Below are 25,899 nucleotides of genomic sequence, written 5' to 3'. Positions count from 1 at the left end.
CAAGTAGTGATTCACACACACAGAGCACATAGAAGATCACATACAAAACAAAGCATTTAACGTGCTACTTTAATTACGATGTGATTTGAGAAACTGGTTAATTAAACGATTTTAAGATTAAGTTTATGATGTTCTACTTTAATGACAAAATAAACTACGTGATTAAAGTGGAAATGTCGAGATTGAAGTTGACATTTCGTGCTTTTTCCCCACCGTGTGCCTTTTTTCTCTGTACCGTAATAAGTGACATCAGACAGTGGGCTTACAACTCTTCTTTTCACGGCGACTTTGATATGTGACTTCTTTTTTATTTCCGGCACTGTGCAATTTTGTGAATGTGAGCTTTCAAGTTTCTCCAACACGCTATGCCACTCGATCAACTTCCTTTTGTTGATTATACCACGGTTTATTTGAACAAATAGTATGTTTTTCCTTTGCCTCCACTTGGTATTCGCTGAAATTCTTATATTTTCCCTGTGCTTTTCCCATTGTCTTTTCACAGAAGGCAGCGCTTAAGGGCGATTTATATTGATTTGCATATTCAAATAGGCGTAATTCTGGGAGGATTTGGGGCGTTACATAATCTGGCGTGCCGGCGTTAGTTTTCACGCTGATCGGGATTTATGTAGCGGAAGAGCGTGGAAGTTGGAGTACGCACAAATTCCTGCATCTGGATTTTTCTGTGCGTAAGCACATTTCGGCTTGTGCTTACGCCATGTTATAGTATGAGTTCTACGCACGGCGTTATACATGAGGCCCCAGGACTGGAGTTAGAGACCCCTGCCCTAAAGGTATATGATGTTTCAGCATTTGCATCATTTTTGTTAGCCACTTTTATACTGGGTAGTAAGAGATGAAAATATGGTTTTGCTACTTCTGTTTGCACTCATGGCTCTGATACATTCAGATCACTAATGGAAAGACTTTCTTTTAAGACCACACGTCTAGTTCAGAGATCATAGTCAGCTCTTGAACCTATTTCAAAAATGTCCAAGAAACTCTTTTTCTAATGTCTCTGCTTGTTTAGGTTTATTTTCTTTCTTTAGGTAGATTACCCTCGAAAGCTATGAAAGGACTTAAACATGTAGTGGAAGGTGACTTTTTTTACTCCGACAGTTTATAATTTTCAAGAGGCCAAATCATCTATCCTCTGTTTCGGGACTGGGAATTTAAAAACAATAAATATGCATGTTGACAAGAGTTAATCAACAAAGGTTGAAGGCTATTTCCATTGTGAAAAGGTAAGAAGGTTAAAAACACTGTGTCTTTAATCTTGTTTCCTTTTCGAAGTTTAAATCACTTGTAACCTTTATTCACTTGCAGATGCATGGTGACGCAGTCCTACATTAACTCCATTAGAGTTGGTAAACAACATTCATATAATGTAATGAGCTGTGTCAGTTATTTGCTCTTCTAGCATTTTGCGTGGGTCAAAGGAACTGGTGGATATCAAAGATCCATTGGTCCATAAATACCGGGTTTCATTTGTGAAATGTTTGTAAATTAACAAACACATTTGCACGTGGAAGGTGGAAGGCGATTTCACTAAAGTCTTACCATACATTAACAAACCATAAATAAAACCTTGATTTTTTTCTTAATATCCTGCATAGGTTCATAAATACCATTCAATCGTAAATTGTCTGGCGTGTGCACATTGTCAGTTCATTACCATAATCCACACCCATCAATGCCTCAAATCTTACCATATGAGGAAGTTCTGCAACATGTGACCAGGATATGTCAAAATGTCAAAAGCAAAAAAGGAGAAAAAAACTTCAAAGAAGAGGAGATTGAGGTGCTTTTAACAGAAGTTAACAAAAGTTTGCTCAATAACAGCCCACACTGTTGAGTGTGCATTAAGCCCATTCCTGTGGTATCTGTGTGTTGTTTACAGGTGCCATTAGCCATGTCTTCTCCGGGTAACCCCTGCCCCTGTTGATGGATGGATGGGTAGGTAGATAGATACTTTATTAATCCCAAGGGGAAGAAGAGGACGCTCGCAACAACCGTCTGTTAGAACATCTGCAGCATCTTATTGCAGATGTTGAAGGATGCCAGCCTTCTAAGGAATTATAGTCGGCTTTGTCATCTCTTGCATAGAGCATCAGTATTGGCAGTCCAGTCCAATTTATCATCCAGCTGCACTCCCAAGTATTTATAGGTCTGTACCCTCTGCACACAGTCACACCTGATGATCACGGGGTCCATGACGGGCCTGGTCCTCCTAAAATCCACCACCAGCTCCTTGGTTTTGCTAGTGTTCAGTTGTAGGTGGTTGGAGTCACACCATTTAACAAAGTCCTTGATTAGGTTCCTATACTCCTCCTCCTGCCCACTTGATGCAGCCCATGATAGCAGTGTCGTCAGCGAACCTTTGCACGTGGCAGGACTCCAAGCTGTATTGGAAGTCTGATGTATATAGGTTGAACAGGACCGCAGAAAGTACAGTCCCCTGCGGCGCTCCTGTGTTGCTGACCACAATGTCAGACCTGCAGTTCCCGAGACGCACATACTGAGGTCTGTCTGTAAGATAGTCCACGATCCATGCCACCAGGTATGAGTCTACTCCCATCTCTGTCAGCTTGTACCTAAGGAGCAGAGGTTGGATGGTGTTGAAGGCACTACAAAATTCCAGAAACATAATTCTTACAGCACCACTGCCTCTGTCCAAGTGGGAGAGGGATTGGTGTAGCATATAGATGATGGCATCCTCCGCTCCCACCTTCTCCTGGTATGCAAACTGCAGAGGGTCAAGGGCGTGAGGCAGACCTGTGGACTCAGGTGGTGAAGCAGCAGCCGCTCCATGGTCTTCATCACATGTGACGTCAGAGTGACAGGCCGGAAGTCATTTAGCTCACTAGGACGTGATACCTTTCGGACTGTGGTGAGGAAGATGTTTTTCAAAGCCTTGGGCCTCTCCCCAGTTCCAGGCTAAGGTTGAAGATGCGCTGTAGAGGACTCCCCAGCTCCAGTGCACAGGCCTTCACCAGTCGTGACGTTACTCCATCTGGACCCACTGCTTTGCTGGCACGAAGTCTCCTCAGCTCTCTGCTTACCTGGGCTGTTGTAATTGTGGGTGTGGAGAAACTCTCTCCTATGCTGGTATCAGCAGCAGGATGGGTGGAGGATGCAGTACCCTGAGGTGAGAGTGGGTTAGGGTGGTCAAACCTGTTAAAGAAATTATTCAACTGGTTTGCTCTCTCTACGTCTCTCTCGATGGTGGCACCCTGCCTCAATCTGCAGCCAGTGATGATCTTCATCCCATCCCACACTTCCTTCATGCTGTTATTCTGCAACTTCTGCTCCAGCTTTTCTCCTGTACTGCTCCTTCACCGCCCTGACCTGGACTCGGAGTTCCTTCTGCACATGTTTGAGCTCATGCTGATCGCCGCCTTTGAAAGCCCTTTTCTTCTTATTCAAAAGGCCCTTGATGTCACTTGTAATCCATGGCTTGTTGTTAGCATAACGGTGTACTGTTCGTACTGGAACAACGATGTCCATACAGAAGTTGATGTGGTCAGTAGTGCAGTCCTAAAGAGTCCCAATTTTCAGTGCGGTGGAATGAGGACCATGCGGCACAAGCAGTGGAGGCAGCAGACCGTGATATTGTCTGCTACGGTGGGCAACTCCAGTACTCCCTCAATGAGCTGAGCGAAGCTGGTTGAGGATTACACCTGGCCTGCGAAGTACACTGGTGAGGCAGGCGTCCAGCCCCTGCCTTGTCTGTCTGTCTCTCTCTCTCTCTCCCACCTTTTCATTTTAAACCAGTTCCCTCTTTTTCACAGGTGAGCTCATTGGCGTCCAGTACCTATTTTCACAGACCGGTCGAGTGCTGGAGGAAGTGATGGGCAGGGATCCCGACGCTCCGGATGGGACCGATACAGACGACGACAGTGTCGATGAGGGCTTCCAAGAGGACAAGGGGTCGGTAGAGGAACCTCTGGACCACACCCTCTTAGGCCTAGAGGAGGACTTTGCCCAACGAACGTCCAAACCCTTGTCATCTGACAAGTCCCAGTCGCACCCTGCCATTGGCACCTCACAGTCTGGGCCAGCCGACCAGGAGACCTCCTCTGGAGACGAGGCCATTCAAAGGGTGTTCCACGAGCCAGTAAGTCTCTCCCGACGAGTCGTGATATACCTGTGGAATATCTGATGAGTACTCCCCTTTCTCACTTTCGCTCTCTACCCCCAACAGAATAGCTTTGGACCTGACACTGGCCCAGGTTATGAGCACGTGGTCAACCTGGCCTGTAGTCTCCTGAAGCTGCATCACCATGCCTACGTAATGCAGCAGCAAGTGGCGGAGATCGTCGACCTCTGGGAATGATTGCTGGAGGGCAACAAGGCCCCAGTTCACTTCCCGCCACGCCACCAGGAAAGACTGGTGAAGGGGAGGTTCTGACGCAAGCACTCGCAAACCAGTGTCACACCGGGATGGAGAGCTTGCAATGGTACGTGCTCAACCTCTTTGCTGTGGCCTCTTTCCTTTTGATTAGATATAAATGGCAGGACTGACACTCTCTCTCTCTATCTTCCTCTCTCCCTCTCCCCATGCCCCCAAACCCACCCCCGCACAGATGCCAAACATCAGCCGCCTTGTGGAGGCGGTTTGTATAGAACGGTCCAAGATTCACCCCGAAGGAACCACCATCTGCGGCATTTGGGTGAACTGCTGGGCAGCAGTAATGCGCGGTTACATCTGCATTCAGAAAAATGTCCTTACAAACCCGGTACTCGTAGCCCAGACACGTATCCAGTTATTCCCCCTCAATCAGCGCACCCTTAACAATGGTAAGTACACACTGGACAAGTGGGATCCACCATGCCTCTCTCCTCCCTCCCACCCTGAATTACTTTACTTTGTGTCCCTGTACGTACTATTCTTGCACCAGGGAGCTGATACGGCGGGCTCTGGAAATGACTGTGCCATTGCCAAGCAGCTCAGCCTTTGCTTCAGAGCCCACCCCTGCCATACATTCATGGCCCACAGGCCCCAAGCAGTCCACTGCACAACAGTTTGAGTTCCATGACCCACCTGACCTGTCCAGTAAGGCGACACAGCGACCTCGGGACCCCGTGGATGTGGCACCACCCATCATTGGGCACCCACCCATGCCACATGAACCACCCACCACCCAGCCACTCCACCCGCCGGCTGACACTGCTGTTCCACGGTCACCGGCAAGACCTTCAGTACACCGCATCACTGCCTTGCGGCGCAAGAAAAAGCAGGAGGCGAATGAGCTGGCGCGACAGCAAGGTATCCCCCCCAAACAAAGTAAGAAGGTGGAGGCCTTTGTTTGCCAGTGCTGTGGCTATCCCAAAACGAAGAAGTTTGTTCCACCTCAGCCGGCAAAACTGTCCAGGAGTTGCTGGAGAGAAAAAAAAAATCATGCCGGGGGGGATGGCCAGTAATCCCTCGTTTATTGCGGGAGATAGGTTCCAAGGCCGGCCGAAATAACTGAATTTCCGCGAAGTAGGGACACCATATTTATTTAATTATTTAACGTGTATTTGGACGTTTTTAAACCCTCCCTATACTGTTTACAACCCACCCTTTACTCTATTAATAACAGGGACAACTGTTAAGCAATATGAAATCGGTAGATAAGTTTACAGTTACTGTATAGCGAAGTACACGTACCTATATATGACGTGATGATGGTGATGAATATGCAGTGCAGTAAAAATGATGACGATGAAGGTGATGATGACTTTTACTGCGCAGCCGATGACTGTATTTTACGTCTCTTCAGACGGTGGTGCCATTTCCTGGGGCACCTCTTCCACGGTTTCCGAAGGTGTATCCGTAGTAGTAGTAGGAACTGGCTCTTTTTGCGAGGCTGCAAAAACATTATGATCGGCAGTTGCTGCCGCTGCTTCTTTTTCCGGTCGAAGACCAGCTTGTAGGCGGTCATGACGTCGTCGACCTTGTTGCAAAATTGGACCAATCGAACCATATCGTCCTCCCATTCCTGTGACCGCTCTTGCAGATCCTTAGCCAGTCTGCAGCCACATCCGCGAACATTCTCCCTTCCTTCAACATATCCAGAAGTTTCACCTTCTCTCGCCTTAACTCTTGGTTTGTAGTGAGGCTGAAGCAGAACCAGGTTATGATCTGCTTTCCCAAGCGCAGGCAGCGGGGTGGCGCTGTATACGTCTTTAACGTTTGCATACAGTAGTCCTAAGGCAGGTAATGCTTTGTCCAGCGTCACATGGTTAAAGTCTCCAGCGATTAGCACAAGCGCTTTGGGGTGCTCCGTTTGTAGTTTAGCAACAGTGGAATGAATGATGTCACCCGCTATCTCCACATCTGCCCGAGGAGGGGTGTAAACAATGACGTATCTAAACTCTCTGGACAAATAATAGGGACGCAGACTTACAGCCAACAGTTCGATGTCCCTGCAGCAAGTGGAGATTTTGACGTTTACATGTCCAGAGTTGCACCACCTTGTATTTACATAGAGAGTGAGTCCTCCTCCTTTCCGCTTCCCGCAGGTATTTGCGTCTCTGTCTGCCCTAACTGTGCTAAACCCTGGTAGCTCCACATTAGCATTCGGTATGGTAGTTGTTAGCCATGTGTCACAAAAACACAACAAACTGCATTCTCTGTAGGTCCTGACATTTTTCACCAGCGCAGCCAGTTCGTCGATCATATTTGGTAGTGAGTTCACATTTCCCAGGATCACAGAAGGCACCGAAGGCTTGTATCACCACTTTCTTGCTAGCCGCTTAGCTTTTAGCTTAGTGCCGGCTCTACTGCCACGATACGACCTTACCTCGTCGGGTAAATGGGCAAACACACCGGCATGGGCCTTTGTTCTCAGCGCTTGAAGTTGACTACCTGAATAGACGAGTCTCGGCGTGTAAAAATCCATGTCCAAGTACAGTAGTAAAAAGTGTCCAGGGAACGAGTCCACATAAAAGAAAGTGGTAGGAGTGATCAGTGAAACAGAGAAAAATAGAGAAAAAGGTAGAAAGATAAAGTCATACACAGAGCTGCTGGAAAGGCTGCCACTTGCGGCGGCACCTGAGTCATCTTATAAACAGTTAGCATATTTACAGGTATACCTCTCAAATAAATACAATTTAAGCTATAGGAGAAAATTTTACTCAGATGCCAGTAACCTTGCACAGTTTCTTGTACCAGACATGTACCAATGGAATTGTGCTACAGAGACCATTGGGTAATGACATTGAGCAGCACACATTTTGTATCACATATAAGCTGCACATTGATAGAATAAGAGTTTTCTATTCATATATGCGAACACATCATTGGATTGAGCTTTGATGCATTCATTTGTGAAGTCAATACACCAATGACCCTGGATTGGATATAATCCCACATTAGTGTTAATATGCCGTTAACTACTATTGGTAGATCAATGGCTGAGAAATCCCAAATCTGTCTGGAGTCTCCCACTATAATGTCCCTGTAGTCATTTGTCGACAGGACTTACAGATGTACAGGTATGGCATGGCTTCTTGTTGTTGCCCTTTTCAGAACAGGATCCATAATAGTGCATATATATACCTATATACCTGAATGAGTCTGGGTAGTCTAAAATGACTAATCAACCATTCATTATTCTCAGCCAACACATCAGCGTGATCCTGAAATCTGTGCTGTCACCCCAGTTTGCCTGGGCAAAATCATGTAGTAGTTCGAGGGCAGCCATTTTTACATTCAATCAAATCAGTTTGAAATGGATGCCCTTTTATAGGAAAATACACTCAATTAGGTACCTGTGTCATGTGTTTACAAAAAAAAAATAAAACAAGACACTTGAGTTGTTGAATAATCATCAGGCTAATAGCTAATTTGACAGAGATTTTGTTGAAGGCTGTGATTATCTTGTTAATTTATAATTTGCATATTTATACAATTTTTTGCTCATTTAAAATGTGTTTTGTGCAAATGTAATTGCATATATCATGCTTTTTATTATATACACATGCACTATTCTTGGTCCTGAGCATGTATAAGATCCATTCGTTTTCTCAAATAGACAGTCCTTAATAAAACTTTGATAAATACCGGATTTTCCCTCTACGAACAAATTTGTTCTGCTCACATTTTATGAATGAGACCCACTGAGTCCAGGCTATGTGGTATTTACAGGAATGTTAACAGTATAGCAGGATGGATCACTTTGGGAGAGTGGCATGTGTTGTTAGCTTTTAGCAAAAAAACTCAACCTTTTTCTACTCATCCACTATTAAATAAACAGTATTTTATATGGGTTACAAAGAAAGACAGTGAACAAGAAACTATTTTGTTTTCAAATCAAAAAACAATATGAGGATTGACAGCATCAGATTTTCCACACTGATCCTCAAACAAGGGTTTTGGTCTTTGTTCACCTATGTGTGACCAAACACAGTTCCAACTCCCTCATTAAATTTACAGATGATGACACCATCATAGACCTGAGCACTGACCAGGATGAGAAGACTTACACAGAAGAGATTTGTTTTCTAATGTACTATTGCCAGAAGAACAATATTACACCTTAATGTCTGCAAAATCAAGGTCCTGGTCACAGACTTCATGAAGCAGCAGGCAGATCACACTCCCTCCTACACTAGAGGGGAAGTTTTTTGGAGTCACCATCACTGAAAACGGGAAGTGGGCTATTGTCGAGAAGGTTTACCAAAGCCTTTATTTCCTTAGATGTCTGAGGAAAGTCCAGATGTCAACATCTACAGTATGCTCACCAAAGTGGAGTTTCTTTTCTTTGGTCTCCACTCAGGTAAAAAATAAATGACCATTAGCACTTGCACTAGTAGACTGAAGGGCAGTTTTTATCAACAGGTTGTAAGGCTAAGCAACAGCCACACATGCCATCAAATACACATCCAGGTGTTTCGTGTACATCCTTGTACATGTTATATTCATTGTCTTTCTTTTTGTTTGTTGTTGATGTTGTATTACTCTCCTTAGTCACTAAGCTTAGTTGTACGGTATATAGATAACAATAAAGATGATGTTGATGTTGTTGCCAGGACCTTGGTTTTTATCCAGGATGCTCACAAGCCCAGACACTCGGACACCTCGCTCAGTCTCTTGAGCACCCTGATCAGAGCCTCCATTGGCTCCATGACAGTACAAATGATGACAAAACCTTAAAGAAGCTGACAGATTGTTGCACTCTTACTATAAAACACTCTGCAGTAATTATAATTCAAAATTTGACATCAAAAGATGCCATAAATGCTTTGAATTAGAAGTGCCAGGTAATGTCCGTTGGTGAACAGATGTGCATGATGTTTGTGTAACAAAAAAGCCATTATGTTCAGTAAAACACACAAATGTATGTGTTTGTGTGTACATGCAAGCACACAAAAGAGAAAACAAACAGAAAACAGCACATAATAAAACAAGTGTATTCTATGGAGGAGACTTTTTATTTATTTGTTTGTTTTTTTTTTTAATTTGTCTCGTCAATAAAATTTTTAGATGGCTCTTTCAAACCATCAGCCAGATGCAAAAAGGTGATTAACAAAATGACCTGATCTGATTAGTTTAAAAAAAATAATCACAAGCAAAAAAAGGAACACTACACAAGAGCCTACATCAAAAATAAATACTACAAAAATGCATACAATATGTAAACACACTGAGAGATGAGGAACAGCCGAACACTTCAGCATTATTTTAAAGATAACAGAAACAGACTACAGTATTTGACATAAACTGAACACTGTATTTAGAGAGAGGAATATCAGCATCTGGCGAAGAAACAAACTTAAAAATGAGAGAAAGAGACAGAAAGAAAAAGACAGAAACTGAGAGAGAGAGAGAGAGAGACCAGGCCTTTGGTTTGCATGAGATGTGTATTTTGTTTCCAACAATGCTCCATCATTTACTGCAATAAGTTACCATTCTGTAAAATGTATTATGCCAGTTTACCAATATAAAATGTTTTATACATTTAAAATAACATAAAAAAGTAATTTTAAAAATGTAAACTCTGGCTTTTAAAAGGTGTTCCAATAAAAAGGTCAGTTTAATGACATACAGTCCTTCTGCGATAGCCTAAACCAGAAAAGCATGTAAAGAGCCACACAAACTGCATATCTGCCACTCTGGACTTCTATAGTATATGAAATGCATACAGAAAGCTTGCAAGTGATGTTATAGAACATGTTTTTTAGTTTTTAGTAAAGGCTGCATGGGTGAACACTCTAACATACATACATACATACAAACAGACGGGAATGTTTGAGTAAAGTAAAAAAACAAAAACATTTTAATTTCCACAGAAACTTTGAATTGTCAGCGGACACGACTTTGAAAATACAGCAGTGCAGTTTTACTTTGCTTGTGCACCTAAAGCTCGCTTTCTCTTTCCACTCTTTTTATTTTCAGTTCCTTCAGTTTAGCCAGTGAATTCCTTACTCTACATACAGTGAAAGTGTCAGTGGATAATGGCAGTGCCCCTTGTTATATATTCCCACCCACCCCACTAAATAAAAAAGCAAAAGAAGCCAAAAATCTGAAAAGAAAAAGAAAACAAAAACAAAACAAACAGGCTCAGGCTACTCGGATGCGAGGTCCATCTTCGGTCTCTTGTCCCAGGCTAGTGTAAGTGACAGAGGGTTCCAGTGGTCCCGCCGATGGTGTGTCTGTTGCAGCTCCTGAGGGATTGCGAAACTGCTTATAGACACGAGGGTCCTGAGCCACGTATGTGGAGGACGATGAATACAGGATCAGGCCAAGGACGATGATAAAAAATGACAGCAGATAAAGGCCTGAAAACTAAAAGATAAAAAAAGAAGAAGTCAGTTGGTGCAAATATTTAAGGACTGTGTTTTAACACTCTTGTATGCGCACTGCAACCCTTTCAGGGATCAGGACAACATATGGAATGAAACAGCTGGTCGGGCAATAAACAAAATGCAGATGCTGAAGTAGCTTATTTATGGCAGCACAGGAGTACCACAAGAGTCTTTTTCTGTAAAAATGGAATTCAATCATGAGTTATGAAAAAAGGACAAATCTGTGGCAATCAAGGGTTGGATAATGGTAAAGCAGCAGAAACTACTGTAACAGGAGCAGACCAACATAAAACAGATGATGAAAGCAAGCACCAGCAGAAGCAACAATTCAGAAGACCGTGACAAAGCAATGCTCGGATTTCTGTGTAACTATGTAACCTTTCACAGAGGAGGTCTGCCTGGGATTGAGCATCACATTCTTAGACTGAATTTTTTTTCTTCATAACTGACAGACAAAACAGACAAAATTATATCATGAGTAAATTATAGTTTAAAAATGCTTAAAAAAATATATCCGGTCCAGGTCTATATGTCTTCTACGTAATTAACTTAATCTTCTGGGTTTTTGGAAAGACTCTCAAGTCATCTAAAGAACAGTCAAGAAGTAAACTTTAAATAAAGTAACGAGGACCAGACATTGTTGAAAGCAGCACAAGTACTAAGATGTTAGAGGAGTAAAAACAGAAGAGAAATCCATCCATCTAAGCATTTTTTCTCTGGAAAAAGACAGCTGCAGCCTACCCAGGCAGCAATAGTATAAAGTCTGACTTATTGCTTTAACAAGACATACTTGTGCATACAAGTGCTGTACATTTATTCACAAAATTATTCATTTACAGTTAATATCAAACTGATTCAAATCCTACATCTGGTGCTTGTCTTTGTGGAATTTGCACAAGAGCCACATGTCTGTGTGGGTTTTCATACAGTTACATTTTTCTCCCTTCTCCCAAAGACATGCCTGCCTGGTTGATTAGTGATAGTCAGTTTGCCATGTGTTAGTGCATACATGACTAGACGTTGATTTGGACTGCTGCCCAGTCTATGGCTGTTTTTTGCCTCATGCCCAATGCTGCCAGGATAGGCTGCCTGCCTCCCACACTTCTGCGTTGGAATAAGCTTCTTGGAGAATTTTATGTGTTAATAAAGCTAACAGGCATGTCTTCAGGATGCAAGTGAGGTCCATTATAAGGCCGACACAAATGAAAAAAAAATAAGAGAAACTAAACAATCAATAAAATATACATAAACCTTTTTTATCTTGTAATATATTAAATTATCCATCCATCCATTTATCTTTTAATAGTGCTTTCCCTAGTGAGAGAGTACCTAAAATGTGCTTTACACAACTTTCAGTTTAGTTAATGATGTTAAAAATAAGGGGCGGCACGGTGGCGCAGTGGATAGCGCTGCTGCCTCGCAGTTAGGAGACCCAGGTTTGCTTCTCAGGTCCTCCCTGTGTGGAGTTTGCATGTTCTCCCCGTGTCTGCGTGGGTTTCCTCTGGGTGCTCCAGTTTCCTCCCACAGTCCAAAGACATGGAGGTTAGGTGCACTGGTGATCCTAAATTGCCCCTAGTGTGTGCTTGGTGTGTGTGGGTGTGTCCTGCTGTGGGCTGGCGCCCTGCCCAGGGTTTGTTTCCTTGTGCCCTGAGTTGGCTGGGATTGGCTCCCGTGACCCTGTAGTTAGGATATGGCAGGTTGGATAATGGATGGATGGATGTTAAAAGTAAATTAATACTATTGAACAGGGACAGCTGGTGAAAAAAATTTGGACAGTGCTGCAATTTTTTGGGGGGTACAAACTGAAGCATCACTTATCTATTATATATTACCTTTCAAATCTATATATCTGTTATATAGTGCCTTTCATATCTTATCTATCTACCTGGTCATTCCACATTCTCTCATGGTCCTCATCATAGTGTCAATGCACATCTTGACCTGTCCAGTACCAGGATCCATAGGACAAATTGAGACTAAAATGTATTATACCATTTCCACTATGCTGTCCAATCTGATGCCAGCTTTCCCACTTCTACTGTGCTCCAAAACTAAAGCCAAATTTTATATTTTATTAATTTCTAAATTGGCCAATCCTCAGCAAACGTGCTCAGTTCCCCATTCTGCCAAAACTTACACTATAATCTCCACACCTCCACCTCTGTAATTTTCCAATGATGTGTACTTTCGTCTGTTCTATAACATATCCATAGTATAAGTCAATCCAAACCTTATTCTTCCTCTGCTAATAGAGTGCCCATGTGACGATGTGGGTTCTGGCTCCACGCTCCCATGGCTGTTTGGGAACCCTTTAACCCAACACCGTCGATAATGAAACCGAGTGAGCTAGTCAATGGAGGCAAATTGAGCATCTGAGCAAGGGGATGGTTGAAAGTGCAACAGTGCTTTTATTAAAACAGTCAACAAAATAAACAGTGTTCATAAATAGTGCAGTCCATTCAAAAGTTCTTCATTAAATAAATAATCCATTAAAGGTAAAACGTGGAGGTTAAAATAATAAGAAAAAACAATCCTTTAAAACCAGAGGTTAAAATCTTCTTTAGGAAGCAATCTTTAAAACAATAACAAATCCGGTGTAACGTTTCTGTTAGCGTCTCACCTGCTTATCCCGTTTGGGCTTAGCAGCAGGCAAGACGCTCTCTGCAGCTGCCTTCCTGAAACACACGCATGAGACTGGAGACCTCCTGATCCCTGGCTCCGGTATGGCACTCATCCCAGCCTCGGAGAACTTGGTTTCCACCAACGGCCAGGTCGCCCACATTGGGGGTTCCAACCACCAAGTCTCCCGACTTCCGCTGCCTTTCCATGGCCTCTCTGCGGCCAGTCGCCTTCCCTGGTCACTCCCGCTACCTGGTCACTCAGCGGGAGCAACATCCAACTGAAACGTCTGGGTGTTGGCCCAACACCCAGCTTCCTTACAGCTGCCCTAGAGCGCTCGATCGTGCGCTCACCACACGCACACCGCGTGTCTGTCTCTCCTGCACCGCATGCTTCCTCGCTCCCAGTAACCTCCGTCCTCTTTCCTTTCCTTTTTCTCTCCGATCGTTTCCTTTCCCTCCCCACAAAACCGACTCGCGCTTCTTTTAAAACGTGAGGGGTCATCACAGCTGTAGCATTAGCCACGGGAGCAATCACGAATGTGGGCAGTTCCTCACCTGTGCACACGGTGAGAAACGCCCACATCGACGACTGCCCCGCGGCTCGCTACAACATCGCCCCACGAAGCCGCCTCAGGTGCGGTGATTATTTAAAATGAATGGCCTTTGCTCAACGAGCTGTGGACCCATAACACCACATTCCACCCCCCATAAAACTCCAGTTGCCTGGGAAGGCTCCACACTACTGCCAACCCAATGCAACTGGAGCTCAGGTCCACAGCTCGGCCACTCTACACTGCACTAAAACAATAAAAGCACTAAAACAATTCCCCACAATAAACAAACCAACCCAAGCCCCCTTCATAAAAACAGGACATTAAAAGAATAAGAACTTTAAAAGACAATTAAAATGACAGCAATAAACAAATGTGCTTAAAAAGCTCAGTCTCTTAAAAATGTCCTCCTCCGGCTTGGGTACGTGGGTCCTTCCAAAAAGTCAGTTACCAATCCCACTTGCTGCTCTGTCTCCTCTTCTGGCCTCCACTGCTAGCTCATCCCACCGCTGCCTTTCCGCGGCCTTCTGCTTAGCGAGCTGTGGACCCATAACACCACAGCCCAGTCCTTGACCATTTCCACTGTATTCTAAAAATCCACATCATACAATCACTAGTCCTCTGATTTTTCTCAAGTCTTGCATCCCATTTTTATCATTTACCACACCCACAGCATCATCCCCATCCTAATTTTATTCTACACTTGCTGCCAGTCTTCCAACTATTATGCAAGTTTGCCAGACACACCTCACCGGGGCACAAATTCACATTGTCAGAGCCACAGAACTCCACATCTTAAAACATAACCCACCCTACAACCTGTCTTGTACTTCACCCACAGGACAAGTCCAACCTAAATCTTATTCTATAATCATTGTCAGGATACCTACAGCTCCTGGAACATAAACCTCCATAACGTTGTGCTCACTCATCTTTAGTTATGTTATTGGCGGTGTTAACTGTGAACCATTGATGTGAAATTGAAATATTGCGTTGACAATTGGCCAATCACATTAGATAAAAACTCTTAAAATAATACTAATTCGCTGGAAATAAATGTGGGAGTGAAAATCTGAAAGCAACCAACGGAAGGGGAGTGTCAGGTCACCTGCTTGCCAAAAGATCAATGACTTAAATCAACTCATTTGGCTGGTGTCCTTCACTCCGGAAATATAGAAATTAAACCAATACAAGTCGGAACCAATTTTTAAAGATTGTTGATATGCGCTGACACCAGGCAGGCTATGCAAATAAACACATTTATTTATTATTTTGCATTATGTAATTAATTTAAGTGGAGTTTTTTTTTTTAATATCTGGAGGTGCGGGCAGGACCCCAGTGCCCCACATTACAAACCTATTGAACTGTTAAGATAGAAAACTTCAACTATGCTTTCCTTAACTCCTACAGATTTTATTTTTTTTTATTTTATTTATTTCTTTTTTTAAGGACTCTAATTCTCTTAATTACATATCTTCCTTATGTAAATGCACATTATTTATCTTTTATACACTATTTATTCATTATTATTCTTATCTAAATTATTTTTTTTTTCTTTTGCATGTACCTACTTCTTTGAAATGTTGCATAGCAGTTTGAGCTACATTGTTTGATGAAAATGTGCTATATAAATAAATGTTGTTGTTGTTTAAACTAGTTATTACAACAAAGTTACCAAGGCAGGATACAACATAGATAACAAACAACAAGAAAGACATAAGCTTCAAGGTAAGATACTGACTAATCGTGCCACCAGAGAGTGACATCATGTTTTCTGTTGATTAACACATACACTCTGCACTCTGTGCAAATGGCAATAATGACCCTGTAATTCTATAAACAACAGGAATAAAACAATAATAATAATAATACAAAAAAAAATTCTCAAACTGGCATTGCCCCAAATGTGCCTCCTTAGATGGCTCCCCCATGGTACTTACCCAAATGCACTTTCAGTGACTGGGTTGGAGAGGCATTGACTGCACCACTATATCATACAGAGTACCAAAGAGGTGGAAAGAGATTTCAAAAATGATGTTACTTTTTAAAGTAATGTCACACAAGTGAGGAAGATTAGAAGGAGAACAAAACTGATCTGCCATAAGGCAAGCCTTAGCCGCCAACAGACCTGTCTGTGTATACAAGATCTGACAAATAATTGGGAATGTGGAAATCTCATTTTTGTGTCTTGCTAAAATAAATGCAGATCACAGGACAAAAATGTGACTAGAATAAATTCAATTTAATGTTAAAACTAAAAATTAAAACCAAGTTTAAACAAATCTGTTGTAAAAGCTTTAATTTACTTCTGCAATTCAGATAGGGTGAGCATTGCAGCTTTGTTTGACAGACTGCTGTCAGGGAGCTTCTGGCTGCACTCGCATATCTTGGATTGAGATCTTGTGTTTCTGCAAGCACAGCATGTGGCAGTCCAGGTTGGCTCCATGCTGCCTGGCTGCTTCTGGGAGGCTCTTGAACCTGTAACTGTCGACAGTCATGAACCAAGATGAGCCCGGCAAATGAGGACATACACATTAAGCAAGGGGTTGATGCAAAAGTGTCAAGTGTTTTAATTAAAATCCAAAATTGCAAATAATACAGTGTAAAGTGTTCTTTAAATAAACAATCCAGTAAAAACAGTGATGTCTCTAAGTCAAAATGCAGAAATCGGAGTAAAACAAATAGCCATCAGATCCTTAATGATCTTCCTATACTCCCATATAAGCCCAGCGCAACTCTCTGTCTCCCGACTCACCCATAACCCAGGTCTTTCAGCTGGTTGAGATTCCAGCAGCCGTGGTCCTCTTCACTGACCCCTGTCTTGGCTGCCTCCATTGGCATCTCCCATATTGCTTGGGGTCAACTGTCCCCCCCTCTTCCTTCTCACCCCTGCCGTCCCGCAGATCCCTGAAGAGGACTCCACTGCCATTGCACCTATTCCGCTGCAACTTCAGTGGGGACAATCTGCCCCTAGAACACTGATCCTCTGCCCTTCTGTGGGACTAATGACCACACTACCTCTTGCTCATTCTCTGGCTGGCTCATCCTGCTTAACCACCCAAGACAGCTCTCTCATGGTTCTCTTTCCCCTCTGTTGTTCCCCTTGTCTGGCGTGCAGGCTCCATTATATGCAGGTTGATTGGGTGCAGGTCTGGTACTCTGCTTACTCCGAGGTGTGAATGTGTATTACTGATGGATCTGCTCACATTTGCATGTGAATCAGCCAAGCACCCCAATCAACCCCAGAACTCCTGGACTCGATTATTTATTTAAAACTGCACTTCGCCACAGACCTCTTATTACACAGCAATGAAACACAATAAAGGAGAATGGTAATAGAATATTTTAACAATATGAGGGGGCTGTAAAAGCTACATACTGTATGAGCAGTGTTTAAGTCATGCCCATTTTCAAAACAAAATGTCAAAGCATGGCAAAAGCAGACATTATACAGTACACTAGTGGTCATGTAATTCAAAATTTGATAAGTTTGTGTACAGTCAATTTCACATCTGCAGTTCGACCAAGATTCTTCCACAGGAAAGTTGGCCATGAACACAAGACACTCTTTCATATTGAAAACACCAAGGCTGTAAAATATATTTCAGAGCAACTTCTGTTGTTACAATGTTTGTAAGTTCTGGTATCTAAACAGACATTCCATCAGAGCAATGCATGTTTTTAAATCTTGCAATAAAACAACATAGTTTTGAAATTATTTTTGGCTGCCAACTAATCTGCAGGAGTACAAAAGCATCACATTGCAAATGGTGTGTATTACTAGGTGGGATAGCTCACTCACTGTCCCTCTCAGAAACCATGAACCTCTGTCTCTTTCTTGAACCTTGACTTTCTTTAGAATGCCAATGAATCCTTGTTGTGACTTATCTCCCCAAATCTGAACTCAGCAGAGATTTGCCTTAAACAGCTTTAAATTCCCTCCCAGGTCACTTATTGTTAATTCCTGAATCATTTCTATGGATGGTAGGGTTTATAAGGTTTTGAGACAAACAAACCATGGTGCTCTCTGGTGACTCCTGACACTACAGTAGAACCAGGTCTTCTCAGCAATTCTCATAAAAGGAAAACACAACCTCATTCCTTCTACTTGGAAACCCACCAAAGCAAGAAATGTTTATATTTTAAATATTGCCAAAATAATCCAAATTAGCACAGATCACTTGTTTGGATGCACTGTATACATTTTTTGCATTTATTGCAATGCTTGATTTAGAAAAATATTGGAAGCAGTAGTAATCTGAGGCAAAGAATACAAGGACAAATGATGGTAATCCTTTCTATTGTTACAGAATAATTGCAGGGGATTAAATGATGAATAAAATAGACTGCTTAATTAAAAGAGGACTCATTTTTAATTTTACCCTGATCCTTGTCATAAGACAGAGCAGCTTTTTCATCACTAAGTAACTACGTTAGATAATAGCTACTACATCTCTGTGCAGCTTGTTACAAGAGACATCAAATGAAATAACATTGCATAATTTAAGAACTCATAATCTAGTTGAACAACAATAATTATGCTTTATTTTACTTTTGATAAGGTGGTGTACTGCTACAGAAATAAACAGCCAATTACAAACACATTGTCCTGACAATGCAATCTCTGACAAATGCATTACAGAACATTTATTGTTATTGTGTTTTCTGTCTCCACTGGTAAGAGAACCCAATGCCTATGCAGTATATTTTCTCAGTAATTCAGAGAGGTTTTACAAGAAGCCTCTCATACAAGAGTTTGGCTAATCTGTCCCAGGCTGCTCGCTCCATAAAACCTTGTTTCTGTTCATTGAGGCAAGCAGAACAGAGCAAAAGAGCAAGTCTGTTTAATTAAAACTGATGAGCTGTTAAATGAAGGAGTTCATGTTTACAATGTCATTGGTGCGGGTGGCTATGTTTGCGCTGATGTTATCTTAGTTTCATTTTTGGACGCTACTCGGGACTGCATCAATGTCCAACTGGTTTTGTTTATTATTTGTAAATTGCAGTTATAAAAATCTTCCACTTTTCTGTTTTGGTTTTTGAACTCTAAGAGGTTTTGTTTTATACATACTGAACATGCCACAGGGTCAGGGGTGACAGCCATGAAATCACTTGATACACAAAGACTTGGCTTCTTTTTTATTTCTATGGCTTACAGCTCACAAGGAATGGGAATGCATATGAAGTAAACACAAACAGAGCTCAGAAAGAATAAAGAAAACACTGTGCCATTTTGGCCTACCTACTTGTCTCTATGAAATGTCATGCCACCCCATTAAAGGATCTTCTGACGTACCTAACTGGTTCAGTTATCAGTCTGATATCATATTTTTGGGTGACTTTACTGTAAGCTCAGCTCTGCTCAAAATAGACCTTAACCAGTTTAAAATAATCATGCTTTAATCCCTTTAACATACTGTATAAGTGAGGGAAGGTTAAAGCAGATAAGAATATTTTTAAATGCAGAACCCACTTTAAGGTAATAAGTTGGCATAAGATAATGTGTGTGCAAAAGGTATGCCTCCTAGATAGATAGATAGATAGATAGATAGATAGATAGATAAATAGATAGATAGATAGATAGATAGATAGATAGATAGATAGATACTTTATTAATCCCAAGGGGAAATTCACATACTCCAGCAGCAGCATACTGATAAAAAACAATATTAAATTAAAGATTGCTAAAAATGCAGGTATAACAGTCTATAATCTTGTAGAATGTTAACGTTTACCCTCCTGGGTGGAATTGAAGAGTCGCATAGTGTGAGGGAGGAACGATCTCCTCAATCTGTCAGTGGAGCAGGACAGTGACAGCAGTCTGTCGCTGAAGCTGCTCCTCTGTCTGGAGATGATACTGTTCAGTGGATGAACTGGATTCTCCATGATTGACAGAAGCCTGCTCATCGCCCATCGCTCTACTACAGATGTCAAACTGTCCAGCTCCATGCCTACAATAGAGCCTGCCTTCCTCACCAGTTTGTCAAGGCGTCCTTCTTCTTTATGCTGCCTCTCCAGCACACCACAGCATAGAAGAGGGCACTCGCCACAACCGTCTGGTAGAACATCTGCAGCATCTTATTGCAGATATTGAAGGATGCCAGCCTTCTAAGGAAGTATAGTCGGCTCTGTCTTCTCTTGCACAGAGCATCAGTATTGGCAGTCCAGTCCAATATATTATCTATCTGCATTCCCAGGTATTTATTGGTTTGCACCCTCAGCACACAGTCACCTTTGATAATCACGGGGTCCAGGAGGAGCCTGGGTCTCCTGTGTCTGTAGTTCAAATCATCCACAGACGTTATATATTTTCCCTGTGTTTGAGGGGCTGTTTCTCTTGGTAGTTATACCACATCCCAAAAATGTTTGTTAAATGGTGATTATAAACATACTCTGTATGTAAGTGTGGGTAATTGTGTGTGATATTGATTATGATCCCAAGGCTGGTTCTATTCTTGCATCTAATATTGCTTTTAGATCACACTTCCAGGACACTGAATTAGACTGACCAAATTTCAATGAATTGATATTAAGGCGAGAACAAGGAGGCAGAGTCAAAATAGATGAAGATTCAAATTCAACAGGCAATTGCTAAAGATATGTACAGGAAGCAGACAAGAATGTGGTCAGAAATAAAGGAGTCAAGGAGTCACTTTGGAAAACATCTTGTATCACCCCAGTCCCAAAGGTATCACGTCCTAGTGAGCTGAATGACTTCTGGCCTGTTGCTCTGACATCACATGTGATGAAGACCATGGTGCGGCTACTGCTTCACTACCTGAGGCCACAGGTCCGCCACGCCCTCGACCCTCTGCAGTTCGCATACCAGTAGAAGGTGGGAGTGGAGGATGCCATCATCTATATGCTACACCGATCCCTCTCGACTTGGACAGAGGCAGTGGTGCTGTAAGAATTATGTTTCTGGACTTCTCTAGTGCCTTCAACACTATCCAACCTCTGCTCCTTAGGGACAAGTTGACAGAGATGAGAGTAGATTCATGCCTGGTGGCATGGATCTTGGACTATCTTACAGACAGACCTCAGTATGTGCGTCTCGGGAACTGCAGGTCTGACATTGTGGTCAGCAACACAGGAGCACTGCAGGGGACTGTACATTCTCCGGTTCTGTTCAGCCTATATACATTGGACTTCCAATACGATTCTGAGTCCTGTCACGTGCAAAGGTTCGCTGATGACACTGCTATTGTGGGCTGCATCAGGAGTGGGCAGGAGGAGGTGTATAAGAAGCTATTCAAAGACTTTGTTAAATGGTGCAACTCAAACCACTTACACCTGAACACCAGCAAGACTGGTGAACTGGTGGTGGATTTTAGGAGGCCCAGGCCCCTCATGGACCCCGTGATCATTAGAGAAGACTGTGTGCTGAGGGTACAGACCTATAAATATCTGGGAGTGCAGCTGGATGACAAATTGGACTGGACTGCCAATACTGATGCTCTGTGTAAGAAAGGTCAGAGCCGACTATACTTTCTTAGAAGGTTGGCGTCCTTCAACATCTGCAATAAGATGCTGCAGATGTTCTACCAGACGGTTGTGGCTAGTGCCCTCTTCTACACGGTGGTGTACTGGGGTGGCAGCATAAAGAAGAAGGATGTCTCACGCCTGGACAAACTTGTTAAGAATCAATCAATCAATCAATCAACATTTATTTATATAGCACATATTCATACAAAAAAATGTAGCTCAAAGTGCTTTACAAAATGAATAGAAAAATAGAAGACACAATAAAAAATAAACATAAGTCAACATTAATTAACATAGAATAAGAGTAAGGTCCGATGGCCAGGGTGGACAGAAAAACAAAAAACTCCAAAGCTGGAGAAAAAATAAAATCTGTAGGGTTCCAGACCAAGAGACCGCCCAGTCCCCTCTGGGCATTCTACCTAACATAAATCATCATATTTTCATGGAAGGACCTGATGATGATGGTCACGTAGACTTCTGGCTTTCAGTCCATCATTGTTGGAGCATCATGATGCTTTGAGTAGGTGGTGGTGGCGCAGGCCGCCACCACAAAGAAACCGGAAAAAGAAACAGAAGAGAGAGTAGGGGTCAGTACGGATTTTAGAGCCACCATGAATAGTTATTATGAAGAATTGAACATACAGAGTATCAGGATTATGTTAAAGTGAAGTTATAAAAAGGCCATGTTAAAGTAATGTGTTTTCAGCAGTGTTTTAAATTGCTCACTGTATTTGCCTGGCGAATTCCTATTGGCAGGCTATTCCAGATTTTAGGTGCATAGCAGCAGAAGGCCGCCTCACCACTTCTTTTAAGTTTAGCTTTTGGAATTATAAGGAGACACTCATTTGAAGATCTAAGGTTACGATTTGGAATATAACGTGTCAGGCATTCCGATATATAAGATGGAGCGAGATTATTTAAGGCTTTATAAACCATAAGCAGTATTTTAAAGTCAATCCTGAATGACACAGGCAACCAGTGTAGTGACATCAAAACTGGAGAAATGTGTTCGGATTTTCTTTTCCCAGTTAGGATTCTAGCAGCTGCATTCTGCACTCGTTGCAAATCGATTTATGTCTTTTTTGGGTAGTCCTGAGAGGAGTGCGTTACAGTAATCTAGTCTACTGAAAACAAAAGCGTGAATTAATTTCTCAGCATCTTTCAATGATATAAGAGGTCTAACTTTAGCTATGTTTCTTAAATGAAAAATGCTGTCCTAGTGGTCTGATGAATATGCGATTTAAAATTCAGATTACAGTCAACGGTTACCCCTAAATTTTTTACTTCCGTCTTAACTTTTAATCCTAGTGCATTAAGTTTATTTCTGATAACCTCGCTGAATCCATTATTGCCAATTACCAAAATTTCAGTTTTCTCTTTATTTAGTTTGAGAAAATTACTATTCATCCATTCAGAAATACCAGTAAGACATTGTGTTAGTGTATCGAAAGAGTCGGAGTCATCAGGTGCTATAGATAAGTACAGCTGTGTGTCATCAGCATAGCTGTGGTAGCTCACATTGTAACCTGAGATAATCTGACCTAACGGAAGCATATAGATTGAGAATAACAGCGGACCCAGGATAGAGCCTTGTGGAACACCATATCGGATATCATGTGTCTTTGAGATTTGATTACCACAACTCACAAAGAATTTTCTCCCTGCCAGGTAGGATTCAAACCAATTTAAGACACTGCCAGAGAGGCCCACCCATTGACTAAGGCGATTTCTAAGAATATTATGATCAATGGTGTCAAATGCAGCACTCAGATCTAAGAGGATGAGAACAGATAAATGGCCTCTGTCTGCATTTACCCATAAGTCATTTACTACTTTAACAAGTGCAGTTTCTGTACTGTGATTTGTTCTGAAGCCTGACTGAAAAGTATCAAGAATAGCATGTTTATTTAGGTGGTCATTTAACTGCATAATGACTGCCTTCTCTAAATTTTACTTAAGAAGGGCAGGTTAGAAATGGGTCTAAAATTTTCAAAGGCAGAGGGGTCAAGATTATGTTTCTTAAGAAGGGGTTTAACTACAGCAGTCTTAAGACAGTCTGGAAAGACCCCGTATCTAATGACAATTTACTATGTCCAGAATATTGTCAATTAGAACGCCTGATATTTCTTTGAAAAACCTGGTTGGTATTGGGTCAAGGACGCAGGTGGAGGATTTCAGTTGAGAGATTATACTATGTAATTCAGGTAAATCTATCCTGGTGAAAGCATTTAATTTGTTTATAACGGAGTACCGGGGCTTTGGAGGTTCTGCAGTGTTCGGGAGATATACTATGTTATCTCTAATATCATTAATTTTTTGAGTGAAAAATACAGCAATGTTCTCACAGGTTTCACTGGAAGTATTCTGGGGCATTCCTTTGTGTTCCTGGGTTTAACAGACGGTCAATTGTTGAAAATAAGACTCTGGGATTACTAGCATTGTTATTTATAATATTAGAGAAATAGCAGCCTCTCAAGACGGACAGTGTTATTGTATTCTGTTATTTTAACTTTTAATATTTCATAGTGGATAGTTAGTTTAGTTTTCCTCCATTTACGCTCAGCTCTACGACATGTTCTTTTTAAATCAGACACTCTTTGGGTCTTCCATGGAATAACAGTACTAGAGGATTTTTTAACTGTCTTTTCAGGTGCAACTATGTCAACAGCAGTTCTTACTTTAGAGTTAAAGTTTTCCACTTTACTATTTACATTATCCTCGCTATTATAGCTGGCATTATAAACGGACTGATTGCTTAGAATAGTTGTAAGCTTTAAAGCTGCTGATGAGTCAAAGAAGCGTTTTTTAACAAAATGCTTCTCATGAGCGTTTTCTATCTTTATTTCTATATTAAATAGTAGAAGGAAATGGTCTGATAGACCGATATCAGTGACCTGCTTTATATCAACTTTAAGTCCTTTAGTAATCACTAAGTCTAACGTATGACCTGCTTTATGTGTAGGCTGATTTACGAGCTGCCTCAAATCAAAAGAGTCCAGGAGGTTCATGAATTCCTTTACCTTTTGGTCACACTGATTGTCGACATGAAAGTTAAAGTCGCCGACTATTAAGAGTGCATCATAGTTTGTAACTAAAATTGACATTAAGTCAGAGAATTCCTCAAGGAAAGACGCGTTATATTTAGGAGGTCTATACACGGATAATACGAGAACGTGAGAATCTCCATGAATAACAACGGCGAGATACTCAAAGGACTTAAATTTACCAAAACTAACATCTTTACATTTTAAGAAGGCAGGCTCTATTGTAGGAATAAAGTTAGACAGTTTAACATCTGTGGCAGAGCGACGGGCACTAAGCAAACTCCTGTCAATCATGAAGAATCCACTGCATCCACTGAATAGTGTCATCTCCAGGCAGAGGAGTAGCTTCAGTGACAGACTTTTGTCACTGTCTTGCTCCACTGACAGACTGAGGAGATCGTTCCTCCCCCACACTATGCAACTCTTCAATTCCACCCAGGGGAGTAAATGCTAACATTACTCAAAGTTATTGTCTGTTTTTACCTGCATGTTTATCACTCTTTAATTTAATATTGTTTTTTGTATCAGTATACTGCTGCTGGATTATGTGAATTTCCCTTTGGGATTAATAAAGTATCTATCTATCTATCTATCTAAGGTCAAAGTGCAAGAAAAAACTGGTGGGCGAAGTTGTATCAATCTAAAGAAAAACAAAAGTAGGCAGAAAAGTTTTTTGCCAGTATTTTATAACACTTTAAGAATTTATCAAAAGTAATCAAATGACTTTACAATATCTATTTTAAGTCAATTTTATTCTGGTTTCATAACAGTCAATTTATACAATTACTGTATGTGGCCACTGCAACATCTCTTTCTAGTAAGGCCAGCATAAAATTGAAAGTTTCCAACTGTGGACAGTTCAGATGGATAGCATAATTACATGAGGAAAATGACAAGCTTTATGAGGTCTTAAAAATGTATTGCCTATCAGAGCATTAGCTCACAAAAAAAGACTAAGAAGCTGCAAGTGCAAAAGAGAGACACAAGTGTGGGGGTACGTTACAAACATTTGAATAGTCTAGAAAGTTTCCCATAGCACACTCAAGTTCTCCATTAGGAAACTAAAAAAATACAGGACCACCACCAGGCTGTGTCAACAGCATACCCTAGGGGAACTACAATATTCGATGTCTGAAGTGGGAGCCTGTCCAGGTGACAAAAATGCCTCACTTCAACGCATCTGGAGAAATTGCTGAAGAACTACTCCTGAAAAATAGGTTACATAATAACACAATCTATGCCTTCAGAAAAACTCGGGATTTGAAATTGGGGGATTTCAGACTCTGTGGGGGGAAATGAGGGAGGTGGAGTTGAAATCCCACCGTTTAAAAAGCACATTGGTATTAATATTTCAGGCATTTGTCTAATGTCATACTTTATTCTTTCTGATTTTTACAGTATTTTGA

General features: G+C 41.7%; 1 protein-coding gene across 1 annotated transcript in view; it reads right to left on the bottom strand.

Annotated features, from left to right (window-relative positions):
• Positions 1-9,398: 9,398 nt before the first annotated feature.
• The window catches only part of slc35f1 (solute carrier family 35 member F1), a 417,452-nt gene continuing 400,951 nt past the window's right edge, over positions 9,399-25,899 (bottom strand). The window contains exon 8 of the mRNA XM_039747637.1: positions 9,399-10,771. Coding sequence (XP_039603571.1) covers positions 10,547-10,771 — 225 coding nt within the window. The 3' untranslated portion in view covers positions 9,399-10,546. The remainder of the gene's footprint in view (positions 10,772-25,899) is intronic.

Source organism: Polypterus senegalus, chromosome 3, assembly GCF_016835505.1.
Source record: "Polypterus senegalus isolate Bchr_013 chromosome 3, ASM1683550v1, whole genome shotgun sequence".
Classification (NCBI taxonomy): domain Eukaryota; kingdom Metazoa; phylum Chordata; class Cladistia; order Polypteriformes; family Polypteridae; genus Polypterus; species Polypterus senegalus.
This window is presented reverse-complemented; position numbering and strand designations above follow the sequence as displayed.